This window comes from Daktulosphaira vitifoliae, unplaced genomic scaffold (genome assembly GCF_025091365.1).
Source record: "Daktulosphaira vitifoliae isolate Bord-2020 unplaced genomic scaffold, ASM2509136v1 Scaffold_1, whole genome shotgun sequence".
In the NCBI taxonomy this organism is placed as follows: Eukaryota; Metazoa; Arthropoda; class Insecta; order Hemiptera; family Phylloxeridae; genus Daktulosphaira; species Daktulosphaira vitifoliae.
The window spans coordinates 55,324,424-55,341,796 of NW_026099572.1; the positions used below are offsets into that span (position 1 = coordinate 55,324,424).

A 17,373-nucleotide genomic window follows, 5' to 3' on the forward strand; every position below is an offset into this window, starting at 1 on the left:
CTAACTGACAATATAGAAATTATATCTATTGATAATAAACAATCCGTGACTGAGACAGCAATGTCATAAAAATCCAATTAGATGCTTGTATTTACAATCCTATGTGTATTATACATGTATATTAACTCAATAATTTGAAACTTTAAATGATTATATCTAATAAACGAATTAAGTTATATTAAAAATTCAAATTCCATTTACTATTAAATTAAAAACTCAAACATTTTATTGAATTCAAAATATGTGTTACCATTTAAAAAAACAAAGTTGACCCCCCTCCAAGGCATAAGGGATGAACTTAAAAAGTATTACATAGTTAAAAATTCAAGAATAATGTGTAACTAAAGATAATNCCCTCCAAGGCATAAGGGATGAACTTAAAAAGTATTACATAGTTAAAAATTCAAGAATAATGTGTAACTAAAGATAATAAAAAAAAAAAAATGTTTAAATTATTATTATTCTGCAAGTAATTAAGTGGGTTATGATAAAAAAATCACCCTGTATAGTGCCGTAAAGAAGGCATAGGAAATAATATATAGTAACTTTTAAAAATTATAAAAATTAAAAAAAATAGTTTAGAAAGCCTAGTTTTTATTATGCCTATTTGTATTATGTTTATTTTTCTAAAAAAAAAAAAAATGAAAATAAGCTTTTTTAATTTTAAAAACTTTGAACTTTTATGAACAAAACATCTCCATAATTTAAAATTCTGAAAAATAACACATTTTGGAAGTACATACCATAAATATATTGACCCGGTTTCAAATGGTGTCTTTGATATTGAAGAAATTTTGTTATTTAAAGTAAAAAAAAAGTTACGTATTTGTGTTAAAAAAATTCATTATTATTATTATTATAAATTCATTATTACAAAAGCTTCCATTTTTTTTCACATTTAATTGAAATAATTCCATTTATTTGATTTTTATTTAAAACTAATATCACAATTTTCAGCTTTCATAAGTATCTTTAATTTTAAAATAAATATTGAATTATTAAGCTGGGAATGCAATATAAAGTATAATACCCTTGGGCAAAACAAGTAAAACAGTAAAAATTAATCATTTTGAGAATTTATTATTTATAGTAGTTATTGTACCATTATCTAGTTGTCATACATTTTTAATGGAGATTTCTTAGTTCCTGTAGTTTAAATTTTTTTAACAAGCAGAATATTATGAGGTTGTCGTATAAGAAAAAAATATCACTTACTCTCTCTTCCACCGAAGGTATATTACTGGATTAACCCCTACTTTCTTTCGTAAATCATTCATTATGTAATTAATTGAGTACTTGTCTTAGGGTGTTGATATTATTACTTTCAAAGTTACAAGGTATGCCATATTTATTATATTTTTTTAAAGTTTTATCCATTAAAATTAATAATATTATTTTATTCCTAAATTTTACACTTAAAAAAATAATACATATAATTTTCATTTTTCCAATTAACAAAAATTTAAAATTCCATTATTAAAATACTATAAAAATTGTTTCAATTAATTAATTAAACGTAGATATATTATAAAAAACCTAGCACAGTGGGGTCGCGGCATAGTGGAGACGTTGCATAGTTGGGTCCAGTATAGATTTAATCTGACAGTGATTAAAATCACTATCATAAGAAATGCTTCAATGCAAATCTGTAGATAGTGTTTAATTCTAAAAAAATTGATAGATAATTACAAAAGCAACATCAACTACTATTTCCNGCAATTTTAAGTAAAAAAAATTGAAAAAATATCGAAAATTAGCGATTTTTAAATTTGTAATTTTTTGGGGGATTTCCCCCGTTTACGGGGAACGAGGGAATTTTTTTCAATTTTTGAGGGTAATGTCTTCGACTAGATACGATTTGTGATCTTTTGACATATTGTTCATCAAAATCAGTCCAGCGAGAGCTGAGATTGAGCGTTCACAGACACAAAAAAAAAAATAAAAAAACACATCATAGTAAAATTAATACCTTCTCAGCTTCGCATCGAAACTAAAAATTGAAAAAATTTCGAAAATTAGAGATTGTAAAATTTGTTATTTTTTTTGGAGGTTTTCGCATCGAAGCTAAAATAGTTAAAAAGATTTACTCAATTGTGAGCGTATTATAAAATTTGATTATAATTGTAAAATCCATCGTTAAATTCGGGTGAAACTAAAAATCATTTTTTTTTTAATTTATGATTTATATAGCAACATGTTACAAAAAAATTTGGATTATTTTAGACTGGTAGCAGCACACACAAATAGAGTTAAAAAATTAAAAAATTACAAAGTAAAATTATTTACTTTTGTAGTTGAATACTTTTGCTATTTTAAATCCCCACCAGTGAGCAGGTTAAGTGTTAAATTTTCTAAAAAATGATATCAATTGAAAGGGAAATATCTAAGGTTTTAGTATAAAAAAAAATTATGTTGATTTGTTCATTTTTAAAAAAGTCATGGTAGTTTTTAGTAAAAAAAATTGAAAAAATTTCGAAAATTAGCGATTTTTAAATTTCTAATTTTTTTGGAGTTTCCCCCGTTTACGGTGAATGAGGGAAATTTGTTCAATTTTTGAGGGTAATGTCTTCGACTAGATACAATTTGTGATCTTTTGACGTATCATTGAAAGAAATCGGTTCGGTGAGAGCTGAGAAAAAGTGGTAATAGACATACAAAAAAAAACACATCATAGTAAAATTAATATCTTCTCAGCTTCGCATCGAAGCTAAAATAAACACATCATGGTAAAATTAATACCTTCTCAGTTTCGTATCGAAGCTAAAATATTTTTTTTTAAGGAGATGTATTTTTATAACATTTTTTAGAGTCTTTATCGCATATTTTTAACGGTTAACCAAATATTATTTTTACGGTTATCTTTTAATTTCACACATTATTATCTTCTGACACATTCTTCACTAATATCGTCCATTTTAACCATTGTTGATTTATGTTTTGTGGATTTTATACTGATTTTCTCATTTTAATGTCAGATTCCAAATCTATGTATGTACGCCTAAAGGTTGATATTTGTATACACCGATTAAAATTCCGCCTGTAATAAAAAACGAATAATTACTACTTTTATCTGCATAGTTGTCTTGTTTTTCTAATAATTTTGAGCACGAAAAATCTACAGCATGACGGATATCGTCCTCATTAACTAACTCTACAGATGCCGTTTTAAAAGATAGATTTTCGCATTTGGTTTCATTATTTGATATGGTATAAGTCGCTTCAAGTTTAAAGTTGATTTTTGTTAATATACTCAATTTTTCAACTAACATATCTCTTTTCGCCAACAAAAGCGATTGATATCCGGTTATGTTTTCAATATTCTTTTTACAAAATCATACAATTACATTATTTAATAATTTTTAACGAACTTCATAAAACGGTTGGTTTTAAAAACTGCTCATCGTTATGCCTTATAATTGTTTTGTCTTTACCCTTTTGTATTTAATCGTATTGTCATTATTATTTTTAACACGTCGTTTAATTACACTCGAACCTACTTGCATTCTTGCTGTAACACTTTTATAAAAGAAAAACCCAAACAATCTTTAGTTATAGTCATCTATTAGCATATAAATTTTTAATAAGATATTTTCTTTACTTACTACATGTAGATATAGTCCCCGAATCGGCATGTTTTTCTATAACAATATTAGAGTTCACATCATACTTTACCAAATCTATAATAATACACTTTTATTAACACTCTACTAAAATATTTTCTCTTTTAATATTACTATTTTTTAACAATAATAACAATAGTTACAGTATATCTTTTGAACGTGATATACAAGTCTGCATTTGTCTAAAAAAGTAGTTGGACATAAATGACATTCAAATCGTATATCATCATAGATTATTCTATGCACCTTCAGTCATTTTTTGGAAACAATATTATTTCACACTTGTCACAAGAAAACATCTGTATAAAGATTAACTGATTCACGAAAAAATTTGAAAGGTGCAATACATTAACATTTACTCATTAGCCAGAAAATGTCTATTAACATACATAGTAGCAAAAAATTTGATATTTTTAGAGAATTTTCATTTTTTATTGTAAGCGAAAAATTTATGCAACCCTTTCAAACTATAAAGCAAACTGAATTAAAAAGTATCATTAAATATATAAAACATTTTATTTAGGCTATTTGTTATGTTATAATCTAAATATATAATAATTTAATAGCTTTATATATGATTTATCGATAGTCAAATAAAATAAGATATATTTAAGGTTTAATATATTATTTATTCAATTGAAAAATTTTTAAAATAAAATTAATACAATTTTTTTTTTAAAACGGGCGATATAAGCTAACACTAGTGTATTTTATTTTGTAAGACTTCAGTATAAATTAATAATTTTTAGATAAGTTAAGAAATGATTAAAATTCGTTTTAATTCGTTTAACTTAATGAAATATTTATTCGTCATACTTACATCAGCACAAATATGTTTCAATACAAATGCTAATCCAGAAATTCAAGTGAGTGCGAACAATATTTCAGTTTTTTTAATATATAAGGTTTTTTAAACAAATTAAAGGATCCTAAACTGCTAAGAGCTCAATAGAATTCCATAAAATACAGTATGAATATAAATATACATAAATTCATTAATCATATAAATTAAGCGTACCATAAATGAATCTATAAAAACATTAAGGAACTAGAAACTATTAGAATATAAAGATCAAGTTTTTATTCAAATGGTATTCATTAAAATTTTCTATTTAGAATTCAATTATTATTATACTCTCTATTATTATTCATCAAATAATAATTTATTTATTAGAAAGATCGTTTGAGAGTACAGAAAAAAATATCAAGTATTCTCTAAAGCCAATTTAGTAAAAAATGTTTCACCGCAATAAATTTAAGTTTTAAAATCAGATTTTAACAATATACATTGAAACATTCATTATTTTTTAAATTTTTACACTGAAATTAAAGTACTACAAAAAATTACGGTATTACCGTTTCTTTATGCATAACTTTTAGCTTCGATGCAAAACTGAGAAGGTATTGATTTTACTAATATGGGTTTTTTTTTTGTGTCTGTTACCACTTTTTCTCAGCTCTCACCGAACCGATTTCTTTCAATGATACGTCAAAAGATCACAAATCGTATCTAATCAAAGACATTACTCTCAAAAATTGCTATAACTTTTTTAAAAATAACCGAATCAATATAATTTTTTTTTATAGATGCATGGTATCATTTGGTACCTTTCATTTGGTATATTTTTTTTTTTATATGTGACCCTTTACTTGTCCACAGGGGGGGATTTAAAATGACAACTTTTTCACAAAAAATTAATTTTTTCAACTTGATTTTTGAAAATGTTCCGGAAGGTCTGACCCTTTTATATATATCTTAAATTAAAGCTAATGTAATATACTTTATCATGAAAAAATAAAATTTCGGACTTTATTTTATCTTCACGGTGAAAATGGCTACCAAATGTTTTTTTTGTGTGAAAATTTTCGATTTTGTATTTTACATTTTAGCTTCGATGCGAATTGGTTTTACTAAGATGTGTTTTTTTTTGTGTCTGTTACCACTTTTTCTCAGCTCTCACCGAATCGATTTCTTTCAATGATACGTCAAAAGATCACAAATCGTATCTAGTCGAAGAAATTACCCTTCAAAATTGAAAAAATTTCCTCCGTTCCCCGTAAATGGGGGAAACCTCCAAAAAAATCACAAATTTAAAAATCGCTAATTTTCGAAATTTTTTCAATTTTTTTTACTTAAAAGTGCCATAACTTTTTCAAAAATGAACATATCAATATAATTCTTTTTTATATAGATGCATAATATCATTACCTTTCATTTGATATATTTTTTTTATAAATTTAACCCTTAACCGGCCCATAAGGGGGGATTTAAAATGACAACTTTTTCACAAAAAATTTACTTTTTCAACATAACTTTTAAAAATGTTCCGGAAGGTCTGACACTTTTATATATATCTTAAATTAAAGCTAATGTAATGCACTTTATTATGAAAAAAAAAATATTCGGACTTTATTTTGTCTTCACGGTGAAAATGGCTATCAAATGCTATTTTTGTGTGAAAATTCTCGATTTTGTATTTTACATTTTTAACTTTATTATGCTATATCTTTTTAAAAATGTATGGATCAGTACGATTTTTTCATGAGGAGTAGTATTTATATACATCTTTCATTTGACATACTGTTTTTTTAAATCGGACCATTTCCCTATATACGAGGGGGGTTCAAATCTAAAAAATGCATGTAGAAAGTAGAACTTTTTCAACTTAAATTTTGAAAGTGTTCCGGAAAGTCTGACACTTTTATAAATATCTTAAATTAAAGCTAATGTAATATACTTTATTATGCAAAAAAAAAAATTTCGGACTTTATTTTATCTTCATGGTGAAAACAGACATCAAATATTATAAAAAAAATACGATTTTTGTAAAAAAATTCTTTTTTATATTTTTAACTTTATAATGCTATAACATTTAAAAAAATGTATAAATCAATATAATTTTTTTTTTATAGATGCATGATGTCTTTACCTATCAGTTGGTATATTTTTTTTATAAATCTGACTTTTTACCTGCCTACAGGGGGGGATTCAAAATGACAACTTTTTCACAAAAAATTGACTTTTTCAACTTAAATTTTGAAAGTGTTCCGGAAAGTCTGACACTTTTATATATATCTTAAATTAAAGCTAATGTAATATACTTTATCATGGAAAAAAAAAATTTCGGACTTTATTTTATCTTCACGGTGAAAATGGCTACCAAATGCTATTATTGTGTGAAAATTCTCAATTTTATTTTTTACATTTTTAACTTTATAATGCTATAACTTATTGAAAAGTGTATTGATCAATATAATTTTTTTATGGGAAATACTATTTTTTAATAATCCCTTTTTCATTCGACATACTTTATCTTAATCAGGATATTAATAAGGAACTAGCAGTTTATGAAGCTTTTGGAATAATCCACCAATTTTTTAAAATTAAACACTATCTAAAGATTTGCATCGAAGCGTTTTTTTTTGATAGTGATTTTAATCACTGTCAGATATCATTATACTTGATCCAACTATACCACGACACCACTGTGCCGCGACCACCCTGTGCTGGGTTGGGTTTTTTAATATTGTTACTCACAGTAAAAAGTTAAATTTGATATAGATTTGAAAGACAGAGTATTTCATTAATTGCAACCAAAATATTAACAATAATTTTTTTTATTCGCAATACGAAAATATACATAAAAACATTCATAAGTATAAGAAAAATTGATTAAAACCAAAATAGAAAAATAAAATATATGAGTGCATAATAAATATTTCAAAAAAAAAAACTAAATCGTAATAAGTGAAATATTCAATCAGGAAATAAAAATATAAATTATACAGGAAAAATGTTCAAATTACATTTTTCATAAGTAGGGATTGATTCAATGAATGCTTTTTAACGAAAAAGAACCTTTTTTAATTTGGTTCATAAGCAATTCTCTATTACTAAGTTGCTTGTCCTCGAATCTGGAATGTGTATTTTTATTAAAATTGGTATCAACAGACTTGCATGCAATACCGTTCTTTTCATCATTGTTAACATTTGATTCAGTATGAGCTTTTTTGTTTTCATTTTCTTTAATAATAATATGAATTTGTTCAAAAAATTTATCGAGTATAGAGAAACATTCTTCCACATTAAAAGATTTCGTGTTCTCGCCAAAATGAGAAGCTAAATTTGTTATAAGATCTACCGTTGTTTTAAAATTATCATTAAGTACATCAATATCCTTATCTGCTTGACAGATAAACTCTATTAGATGTTTTTTAATAACTTGAGAATAGTTCTCTTGTGCCAGTGTAGATTTAAAGTTTTTTATATGGCGAGAACGATTACGAAGCTCAGCTTCCAAACATTCAAATGAAGTTTTTGACAGTTTGTTCAATGATGAACGCAAATTCAAAAAACTAAAAGTATTATTTGTACATTTTTCAGCCATTTCTACAGCCAAGTGGACGAAGGTAACATTTGGCTTGTTAGACCGAGTACCTATCAGTTTAGGCAAACTACNCGTTTGGCTTGTTAGATCGAGTACTTATCAGTTTAGGCAAACTACCCAACGTGAAACCGTTTGCTTCACCAGCATAACTTCCCTAACATAATCATGTTTTAATTAATAACTTATTTATTTAATTTTTCAGCATAAATACAATATTACATATTTTTTTAATTTTGTAGTTTCGATTAATAATAATTAATAAATAATAAAATAAGCATGAATAATAAAATACATGAACGAGAAAATATTAAACAACTTTGTGTATACTAATAAACTGGTGTATTTTTTTTATATATGCCGTTTGAGTATAAAATTAATACGACATACTAATGCGTATTGATTTCATACTTAAATGATTCTTATTATAGAGACATAAAAATATCATTCACACTTACTGCGTTCAATTTATTGCCTAAATGTAATACAACGGACAAAAATTGTGTCAACGATTTGTCATTAATTAATGTGGAACAGGTTTGTTGATAATTTTTTAATGTCTCAAGAGATTCCGAATATATGAAAGGCCACTCTTCCTTTAACATCGTAAGGTCGATTTTCAATTGATAATACGGAATTTCGTTAAGCTTAACACAAAACTGTTCCGCCTTGCCAAGTGTCATGATGTCTCCGCTGAATTTTTCAATAGCCTTTAAGTCAGCGCTTATGGGCAATATTCTTTTTACCGCTTCTAATTTTTCAATAGCAATCATACTTCCATCCTCTAAACACTTGAAAAATTCTTCAGGCTTTGATTTTAATTGTTTTAACATTATGTTAATCGCGAGACTTCTCTTAGAGTCTAAAACGTTGGTCGTAGTAGATTTAAGTTTAGCGTTTTGAATAGGCGATGTATTGGAACGCGGTTTTTCACCAAACAACTCTACAATATCTTGACATTCAATTGCAAGATGCAGAGGTTCCAACGTCGACCACAAAGAATTTTCAATATTTTGGTTGTTAACTTTAGTCCAGTTGATTGTTTTTGTTTTAACGACCGTGGGTTTGATTGAGGATGTGCGACTTGTAGATGTACATCCTGATATCATTGAGGGAGGTGTTGGAATAGAGGACGGTATCGATGGAGGAGACATTATTGGCACAGGAGCTGGTGCATGATGTTCTGTGTTGACTGATGGAAGTGGTGGTGAGCTAATTTTCGACGTACAAGTCGACGGTAATGTTGTGGGACACGAATTCAAAGTGAGTTTTTCTCCGGATAATTGATTTTCGTGATCCTCTGGCAACGATACTGGTTCTAACTTTTTTAATGTAAGTTTTTTTCGTCTCACTGATTTACTTACTTGAGAATTTTGTAGCGGGTTTGGCGAAGCTTCCAAAAACACGTATACAAAAATGAAAGCTTTAATGTACACGTTCGAAGTACAAAAATATACTACGAACGATAATACTAATAAATAAAAATGGTCTTTTTGGATCAACATTTTCACAAAGACAAAGTGTTGTAACCTTTTAGGCTCCGTAGGTGATGAATTGAAAATATTCAGAAAAATTTTTATAGTCAAAAACACAGAGATGTTGTTTTAAACGTTAAAACTTACGAATTTTTCAACTCGAGTGACGATAAAATCTTTTGTTTATTACGTCGTTGCATGAATTATCGTTTCCATAGTAAATATTTTGACCAGTATAAATTAAATATAATAAAAATTAGTTATTTATCATGAAACATATACAATTTACNATTAAAAATTAATTATTTATGATGAAACATATACAATTTAGTAAAAATTTTTTATTGTCAAGGAAATTTTTTTTGTTTACAAACATAAGAGTATTTAAATTGATTAATTGGCTAATAAAAAAAAACATAGAAAATGTATTATCAAATCTTAATTATTTTGGAGTTTTATTTGAGTAATTTTTAACACAATTAAATTCTATTAAAATAAATACATCAAAAGTGAATATAGTATAGGAAAATTACAAAAATAAATTAAAATGAATATCAAATTGTTTAGTGAAAAATATATTAGAAGTTTTTTGAAATATTGTAATGTTTTATACCCTACATTTTATTTTATTTATGATATCTGACAGTGATTAAAATCACTATCAAAAATAAACGCTTCGATGCAAATCTTTAGATAGTGTTTAATTTTAAAAAAATTGGTGTTTTATTCCAAAAGCTACTTGATCTGCTGGTTCCTTATTAATATCTCGATTAAGATAAAGTATGTCGAATGAAAAAGGGTTTATTAAAAAATATTATTTCTCATAAAAAAATTGTGTGGATCCATAAACTTTTCAATAAGTTATAGCATTATAAAGTTAAATATAATATAAATCATAAAATCGAAAATTTTCACACAAAAATAGCATTCGGTAGCCGTTTTCGCCGTGAAGACAAGTCCAGAGGTCAAATTTTTTTTTTCAAATTAAAGTATATTACAATTAGCTTTAATTTAAGATATATATAAAAGTGTCAGACCTTCCGGAACACTTTAAAAAGTTAAGTTGAAAAATTAAATTTTTTGTGAAACAGTTGTCATTTTAAATCCCTCCCTGTGGTCAGGTTAAGTGTCAGATTTACAAAAAAAATATACCAAATGATAAGTAAAGACATCAAGCATCTATAAAAAAAAATCAAGGTAATGATATTATGCATCTATATAAAAAAGAATTATATTGACATGTTTATTTTTGAAAAAGTTACGGCAGTTTTTAGTAAAATAAATTGAAAAAATTTCGAAAATTAGCGATTTCTAAATTTGTAATTTTTTTGGAGGTTTCCCCCATTTACGGAGAACAATGGAAATTTTTTCAATTTTGAAGGGTAATGTCTTCGACTAGATACGATTTGTGATCTTTTGACGTATCGTTGAAAGAAATCCGTTCGGTGAGAGCTGAGAAAAAGTGGTAACAGACACAAAAATAAAAAAAAAAAACACATAGTAAAACCAATACCTCTCAGCTTCGCATCGAAGCTAAAATGTAAAATATAAAATCGAGAAATTTCACACAAAAATAGCATTCGGAAGCCATTTTCACCACGAAGACAAGTCCAGAGGTCAAATTTTTTTTTTCATAATAAAGTATATTACATTATCTTTAATTTAAGATATATATAAAAGTGTCAGACTTTCCGGAACATTTCAAAAGTCAAGTAAAAAAAGTAAATTTTTTGTGAAAAAATTGTCATTTTAAATCCACCCTTGTGGGTAGGTAAAGGGTTATATTTTGAAAAAAATATACCAAGTGATAGGTAAAGATATCAAGCATCTATAAAAGAAAAAAATTTACTGATCCTTAAATTTTACGAAAAGTTATAGAATTATTAAATTAAAAATATAAAAATGAATTATTTTACAAAAATCGTAATTTTTTATTAACTTTGATGTCTATTTTCACCACGAAGAAAAGTCTAGAGGTCAAATTTTTTTTTCCATAATAAAGTATATTACATTACCTTATGATTATGAAACTATATTGATATGTTTATTTTTGAAAAATTTACGGCAGTTTTTAGAAAAAAAAATTGAAAAAATTTCGAAATTTAGTGATTTTTAAATTTGTAAATTTTTTGGAGTTTTCCCCGTTTACGGTGAATGAGGGAAATTTGTTCAATTTTTGAGGGTAATGTCTTCAATTAGATACGATTTGTGATCTTTTGACGTATCGTCGAAAGAATTCTGTTCGATGAGAGCTGAGAAAAAGTGGTAATAGACATACACAAAAAAAAAAACACATCATAGTAAAATTAATACCTTCTCAGCTTTTCATCGAAGCTAAAATGGTTTTTGTAGAGAAGAGAGGGCTCTAATTTACTTTCCCTTCCTTAATTCTGTTAAGAGAATTATTCCTCTTAAGGTGTGATACTTCTATCACTTAGTCACAAGTCTCATTTTAGATTCAGTTTAAACTTTATATTGCTTCTTTTATTATCATTATTATATTTTTTGTCAATAATTTACAATTTGATTTCAGCCACCTGATTATGACACAATATTTGACTATTCATTTTTACGAGTTGTGAGTACTATTAATAATGATATCAAATCATTGGTCTATGGGAAAAATCAAAAATTTATTAATCATTCGCAAATAAATCGAGATGACATGAAAATGTTATCAATATCTTGTAAAGACGTTTATGAGTGTAGACAAAAAAAAAACAAGCTTAAACAAATTAAAAAAAGAATCAGAGTCTTTAGAGTGTTTTCACATATTTTTATGTCTTCAAATTTTAGAAGTGTTAAAAAATAATATTTGGGCTAAAAATGAAAATCCAAAACATATTTTTAAAATATATTATCAATATGTAAGTTACTACATATCTAGAATGATTTCATTTTTTATTTATGGCAAATTTGTTGTTAATCCTTGTCAATATGATTTTGCAATGTGTATTATTGATGTAACGAGACTTCAACAACAAAAAAAAGATACATTGGATGTCAGTCTGACACATTTAAGTAATTCTGCGTTACTATCTTCAATGAATGAATTTTGCGATAATTGTAAAAAAAATAATGAATTTTTAAAATCGATTATTTCATTCAAATGTAATACTCTGGAAGGAAAAAGTATACAATTTTTTATTCAAGAAAATGTCAAAAATTATGTGAAGAATATATTTTTAATAACAAATATCCCTTGCGTAATAGAAATGACAAATATTTCTCATGATTTTATTTACAAAGGTAATTAATATGATGTAGTAATACTAATAAAATTGATTAAACAAACTAATATTCTCGTATGTTGATGAATAAAATTTAATGAATATAAAAATGTATAATATTAAATTTGACAATTTCATATCTACTTATTTATGAGCTACAAAATTAGTGTTATATCCCTAAATACCAACCATGTGATTAGGGATATGACACTAATTTTTTTGAAAACTATGGAAAATTCAATATTTTTGTAATGAAAAAAATTATTAATTAAAACGATCGACTTGATGCAACCTCATTATGTCTGAGGAAATTAGTATAGGGAGAGGGTCACATTACACTTTCATATTAATTTTTGTTTATTAATATATATTTATTTTAATTATATGAATCTTTTTTCATCATGATTGTTGAAAGAAATCCGTTCGGTGAGAGCTGAGAAAAAGTGGTAACAGACACAAAAAAAAAACACATCATAGTAAAACCAATACCTTCTCAGCTTCGCATCTGAGCTAAAAATAATCAATTAAAACGATCGACTTGATGTTACATCATTATGTCTGAGGAAATTAGTATAGTGAGAGGGTCACATCACACTTTCATATTAATTTTTGTTTATTAATATAATGTTATAATATAACATTTATTTTAATTATATGAATCTTTTTTCATCATAATGATCTCAAAATTTATATGTTAACCTTTATATAATTTAATTTTACTTTAATTGACTCTTCATTTTTCGAAAANTGATGATCTCAACATTTATATGTTAACCTTTATATAATTTAATTTTACTTTAATTGACTCTTCATTTTCCGAAAAATGTAGCAGTTAGCAAAAAGGAAGTGGCTATGGATAAAGATTATGAAAATAAGAAAAACAATTTTCTACAAAGTTTAAAATTAAGTAAATCTGAAATTGAAACACTGGAGAGAAATTCAATATATTTCGGTAATGATGATTGGTATCGAAAAGAACGTAAGAAACGTCTATCAGCATCTTATTTTCACCGTGTGTGTAAATATCAACAAACATCATGTAAAGAAGCAATCTTGAGACTAGTGATGCTTATTCCGATTGAAAAATCTGAGGTCTCTGAAACTGAAAATACTATTTCGTAAGTAGTATTAAAAAATTATATTAGTTTTTATATTAATTTCTAATAGTTATTTTTTCCTACATTAGCTAACATTCTGATCATTGATGATATATTACTAATTTTTCAGTACGCATTATAGAATTACTTTTAAATATGGTAAAGTTAGTGAGGAGAAGGCAAAAAAACATTTTGAAAAGAGAATGGGCATTCAGATTATACAGTGTGGTGTATTTATTAATGAAAACTTAAATTTTTTATCAGCTCGACCCGATGGTTTAATTGAAAAAGATGGTATTGTTGAAATAAAATGTCCTTTTAACGCTAAAGAAATGACTCCCGAAAATGCTATTAAACATAAAGTGATAAAATATGTGCATTACAACAATAATGGAGATCTTTTACTAAAACGTACCAGTGAAATTTTTTATCAAATACAAGGAGGACTGCATATTACACAGAGACAATATTGTTATTTAATTATTTGGACACCAAAAGGTATTAAAAGTCATTTAATTATAATATCAACATTACGTAGTAAAGAGTTTTTTCAAATATCTAAGACACACCAAATGGACAGATATTGCCGGTCGTTAGTAAAAATAATTTCAAAAAAAATTTGTTTCTGAGTTTTGCATTTTGTTATCATGANAATTTGTTTCTGAGTTTTGCATTTTGTTATCATGATGAGTATAAATTAAATATAATAAAAAGTTTCTTGCAATATTCTCGTGTAAATAAAAGGGTCATTCGAATTTTTGCCAATATTTATTATGTATAAAATTAGTATGTGGGGAATATATCTACCCAACCGGAACTCGGTGCACTCCAGTGGTCTGTAATAAAAATTAGCTTGTCTGAACTTATAACAACAAAATATTGAAAATTTCTTTGCTCTATGTTTTACCCAAAGAGGTACAATGTAAATGGGACGCAAAGATTTTAAAAATCATAATTTTAATATGACATAAGAACATATATATGATTTCAAATGTATTATTAGTTTTCAAAATCTAAGGGTTTTTAAGATCGACAATTAAAATAAACATTATATTTCATTTATTAAAAATAATTAAAACATATTTTTAGAAAAATTATGCATATGTTTAGCGGTAAACATCATCAGTGCTAAATTTATGCGTTTAGCGCTGATGATAGTAAAGTTATTTTCAAAATATATATCAGCAAATTTGTAGTAATTTTTGTAGCTTTTCAAGTTGAATTAATTTTTTAGTTTTAGATTAATAATTGAAATTTATATTTAGTTTTAAAAATAATTTTTTTTTATTGTGCAAACAACATATTTTTTTATACTAAAAATAAAATGTAATAAATTATAGTATTTTGGCAATGAAAAAAAATGTACTTTAAGGTACATTAAAAATTTGTCGAACAAATACTCACTTTTTTTTTATTCAGACTTTTTTATACAGAAAAATCATCAAATTATTATATTTATACTCTATATATTGTTTTCAGTATTGATATATAAAAAAATCACATAATAAATCATTAAAACTATTTTTGATTACTGTGTATCCGGTATTCCATTATCTTCGGGATATATTATGCTCTATTTGGAAATTGTATTTGTGTTCCTACTAATTTAAAATCTATTGTCACCCGGGTAATAATAATTATTACCCGGATGACAATAAAAAATTATTATTATTATTATTATAATAATAATAATAATTATTAGTGTATAAAGTATGTAATAAAAAAAAGGTAGCACAGTGGGGTCGAGGCACAGTGTTGACGAGGCATAGATGGGACAAGTATAGATGATATCTGACAGTGATTAAAATCACTATCATAAGAAACGCTTCGATGCAAATCTGTAGATAGTGTTTCCTTTAGAGAAATTGGTGAAATATTTTAAAAGCAACATGAACTCTTATTTCTTTAATTATATCCTGATTAGTAGTTCTTTGATTTTAAAATATAATATATGAATAAATACTAATTATAGTTTTTAAATTTAGTATGAAATTGTGAGGCCAGCTATGATGTATGGTTCATAGTGTTGGGCGGTTGATAAGAAAGTAGAGCAGAGAATAAGTGTAGCAGAGATGAGAATGCTTAGTTGGATGAGTGGAGTGACTAGAGAAGATAGGATAAGGAACGAGCATATAAGAGGAAGTATAGGTGTTGCGTCAATCGTGGATAAGATGACAGAAAATAGACTTAGATTGTTTAGTCATGGTATGAGGAAAGAAGAATCGAAAGCTGTAAGAACAGTTATAGAAATGAATGTTGAAGGAAGAAGAGATAGAGGAAGACCAAAAAAAAGATGGAGGGATGCTATTGAATGCGATTTGAGGACAGCTGATGTGAGCGTAAAAGATGTGGGAGATCGTGTCAAGTGGAGGCTTAGGATAAGGGTGGCCGACGCCAAGTAATTGGGATTAAGGCAAAGTAAANCCAAGTAGTTGGGATTAAGGCAAAGAAAAAGAAAAAGATTACCAGAAATTCCGGTGGCAATTGACATAATATGATTGTTGTTTGGGAATGTACAATTTAGCGTTTAGTTGGGTTTAAACAATATAGCGTTAAATCAATTACCTACTCAATCGCTTGTATATTAATATACACTACACTTTAATGATACTATAAATAAATAAACTCACACATACATACATATGTATTTATAACATTGTATCTAATGTAAGTATAACATAATAAAAAGTAACCGTAAAATGAAAAAAGTGGAATATAAATTTTAGTACTCATATTAAATGTAATGTAAATCGAAAAATATTTGTTTAAATGAAAAAATATAAGATAATTTTTTTGTTTATAATTGTCTTTTAAACAACTTTTGTACGAAACTTTTTTTTGTAAGTTAAATATTTTTTGAGAAAATGAAAAAAGCTCATATTTTTGAACTTTTGCGAGGCTGTAAAAAAAAAGCTCAATTTCAATCAATGGGGACTATTAGTATGTCATTATACATATTTTAATTCAACTATTAATAAAACAAAATTTGGTTGGGAATTTTTTAAGAAATTTTTCCTTTGTTGACTGTCCTAGATGTCAATTTTAAACTTGTAATTGAGCTAAAAGTTATAGTAATATATTCAATTTTTTTTACTATAAACTTTCATAAATCTTTATCAAAAATTTTTCATCAACTTTAAAGAACCAAAAATAAAGGTTAAAATTGAATATTTGGACTGATTATTTTTAACATATTAAAAATCAAATCAGTAATAATTTGAAAACAATTTTTTTTTCTTTTAATTATTATTTTATATGTAACTAGTAATAATATAAAAAAATAGAACTGATAGATAAAGTCTAATTGCATATTTTAAAACAACGCGAAAATTTGATTTAGAAAAGTATATTTTTGCTTCTGATGAAAGTTCCTTGAAGTCCAGTGCATTCATTTATAGTAATAAACAGTTTTTATTGATAATTATTGTATCAAGCCCTTTAATTTTTATACGCGTAATAGTAAAGCAAAATATAACTTCTTTATTATTTTTATAATTTCTCCGTTTAAATTACAATATTAAATATCAATTTCATACTAAATTTAATAATTATAATTAGTATATATT

The 17,373-nt window shown here is 25.8% G+C and overlaps 1 protein-coding gene across 1 annotated transcript; it reads left to right on the top strand.

Moving 5' to 3' along the window:
• Window positions 1-4,283: 4,283 nt before the first annotated feature.
• On the top strand, window positions 4,284-14,452 carry LOC126910417 (uncharacterized). The gene is made up of 4 exons (XM_050692976.1): window positions 4,284-4,486; window positions 12,014-12,729; window positions 13,540-13,828; window positions 13,938-14,452. Exons 2-4 carry the CDS (start codon window positions 12,180-12,182, stop codon window positions 14,434-14,436), a joined length of 1,338 nt encoding a protein of 445 aa, XP_050548933.1. The 5' UTR covers window positions 4,284-4,486; window positions 12,014-12,179; the 3' UTR covers window positions 14,437-14,452.
• Window positions 14,453-17,373: the final 2,921 nt, after the last annotated feature.

Excerpts from the sequence above, each read along its gene's own strand:
- LOC126910417 (XM_050692976.1), top strand. The coding sequence starts at position 12,180 with ATGAGTGTAGACAAAAAAAAAACAAGCTTAAACAAATTAAAAAAAGAA. Across the intron at positions 12,730-13,539 it reads TCATGATTTTATTTACAAAG|CAGTTAGCAAAAAGGAAGTG; the intron begins GTAATTAATATG and ends CGAAAAATGTAG. Across the intron at positions 13,829-13,937 it reads GAAACTGAAAATACTATTTC|TACGCATTATAGAATTACTT; the intron begins GTAAGTAGTATT and ends CTAATTTTTCAG.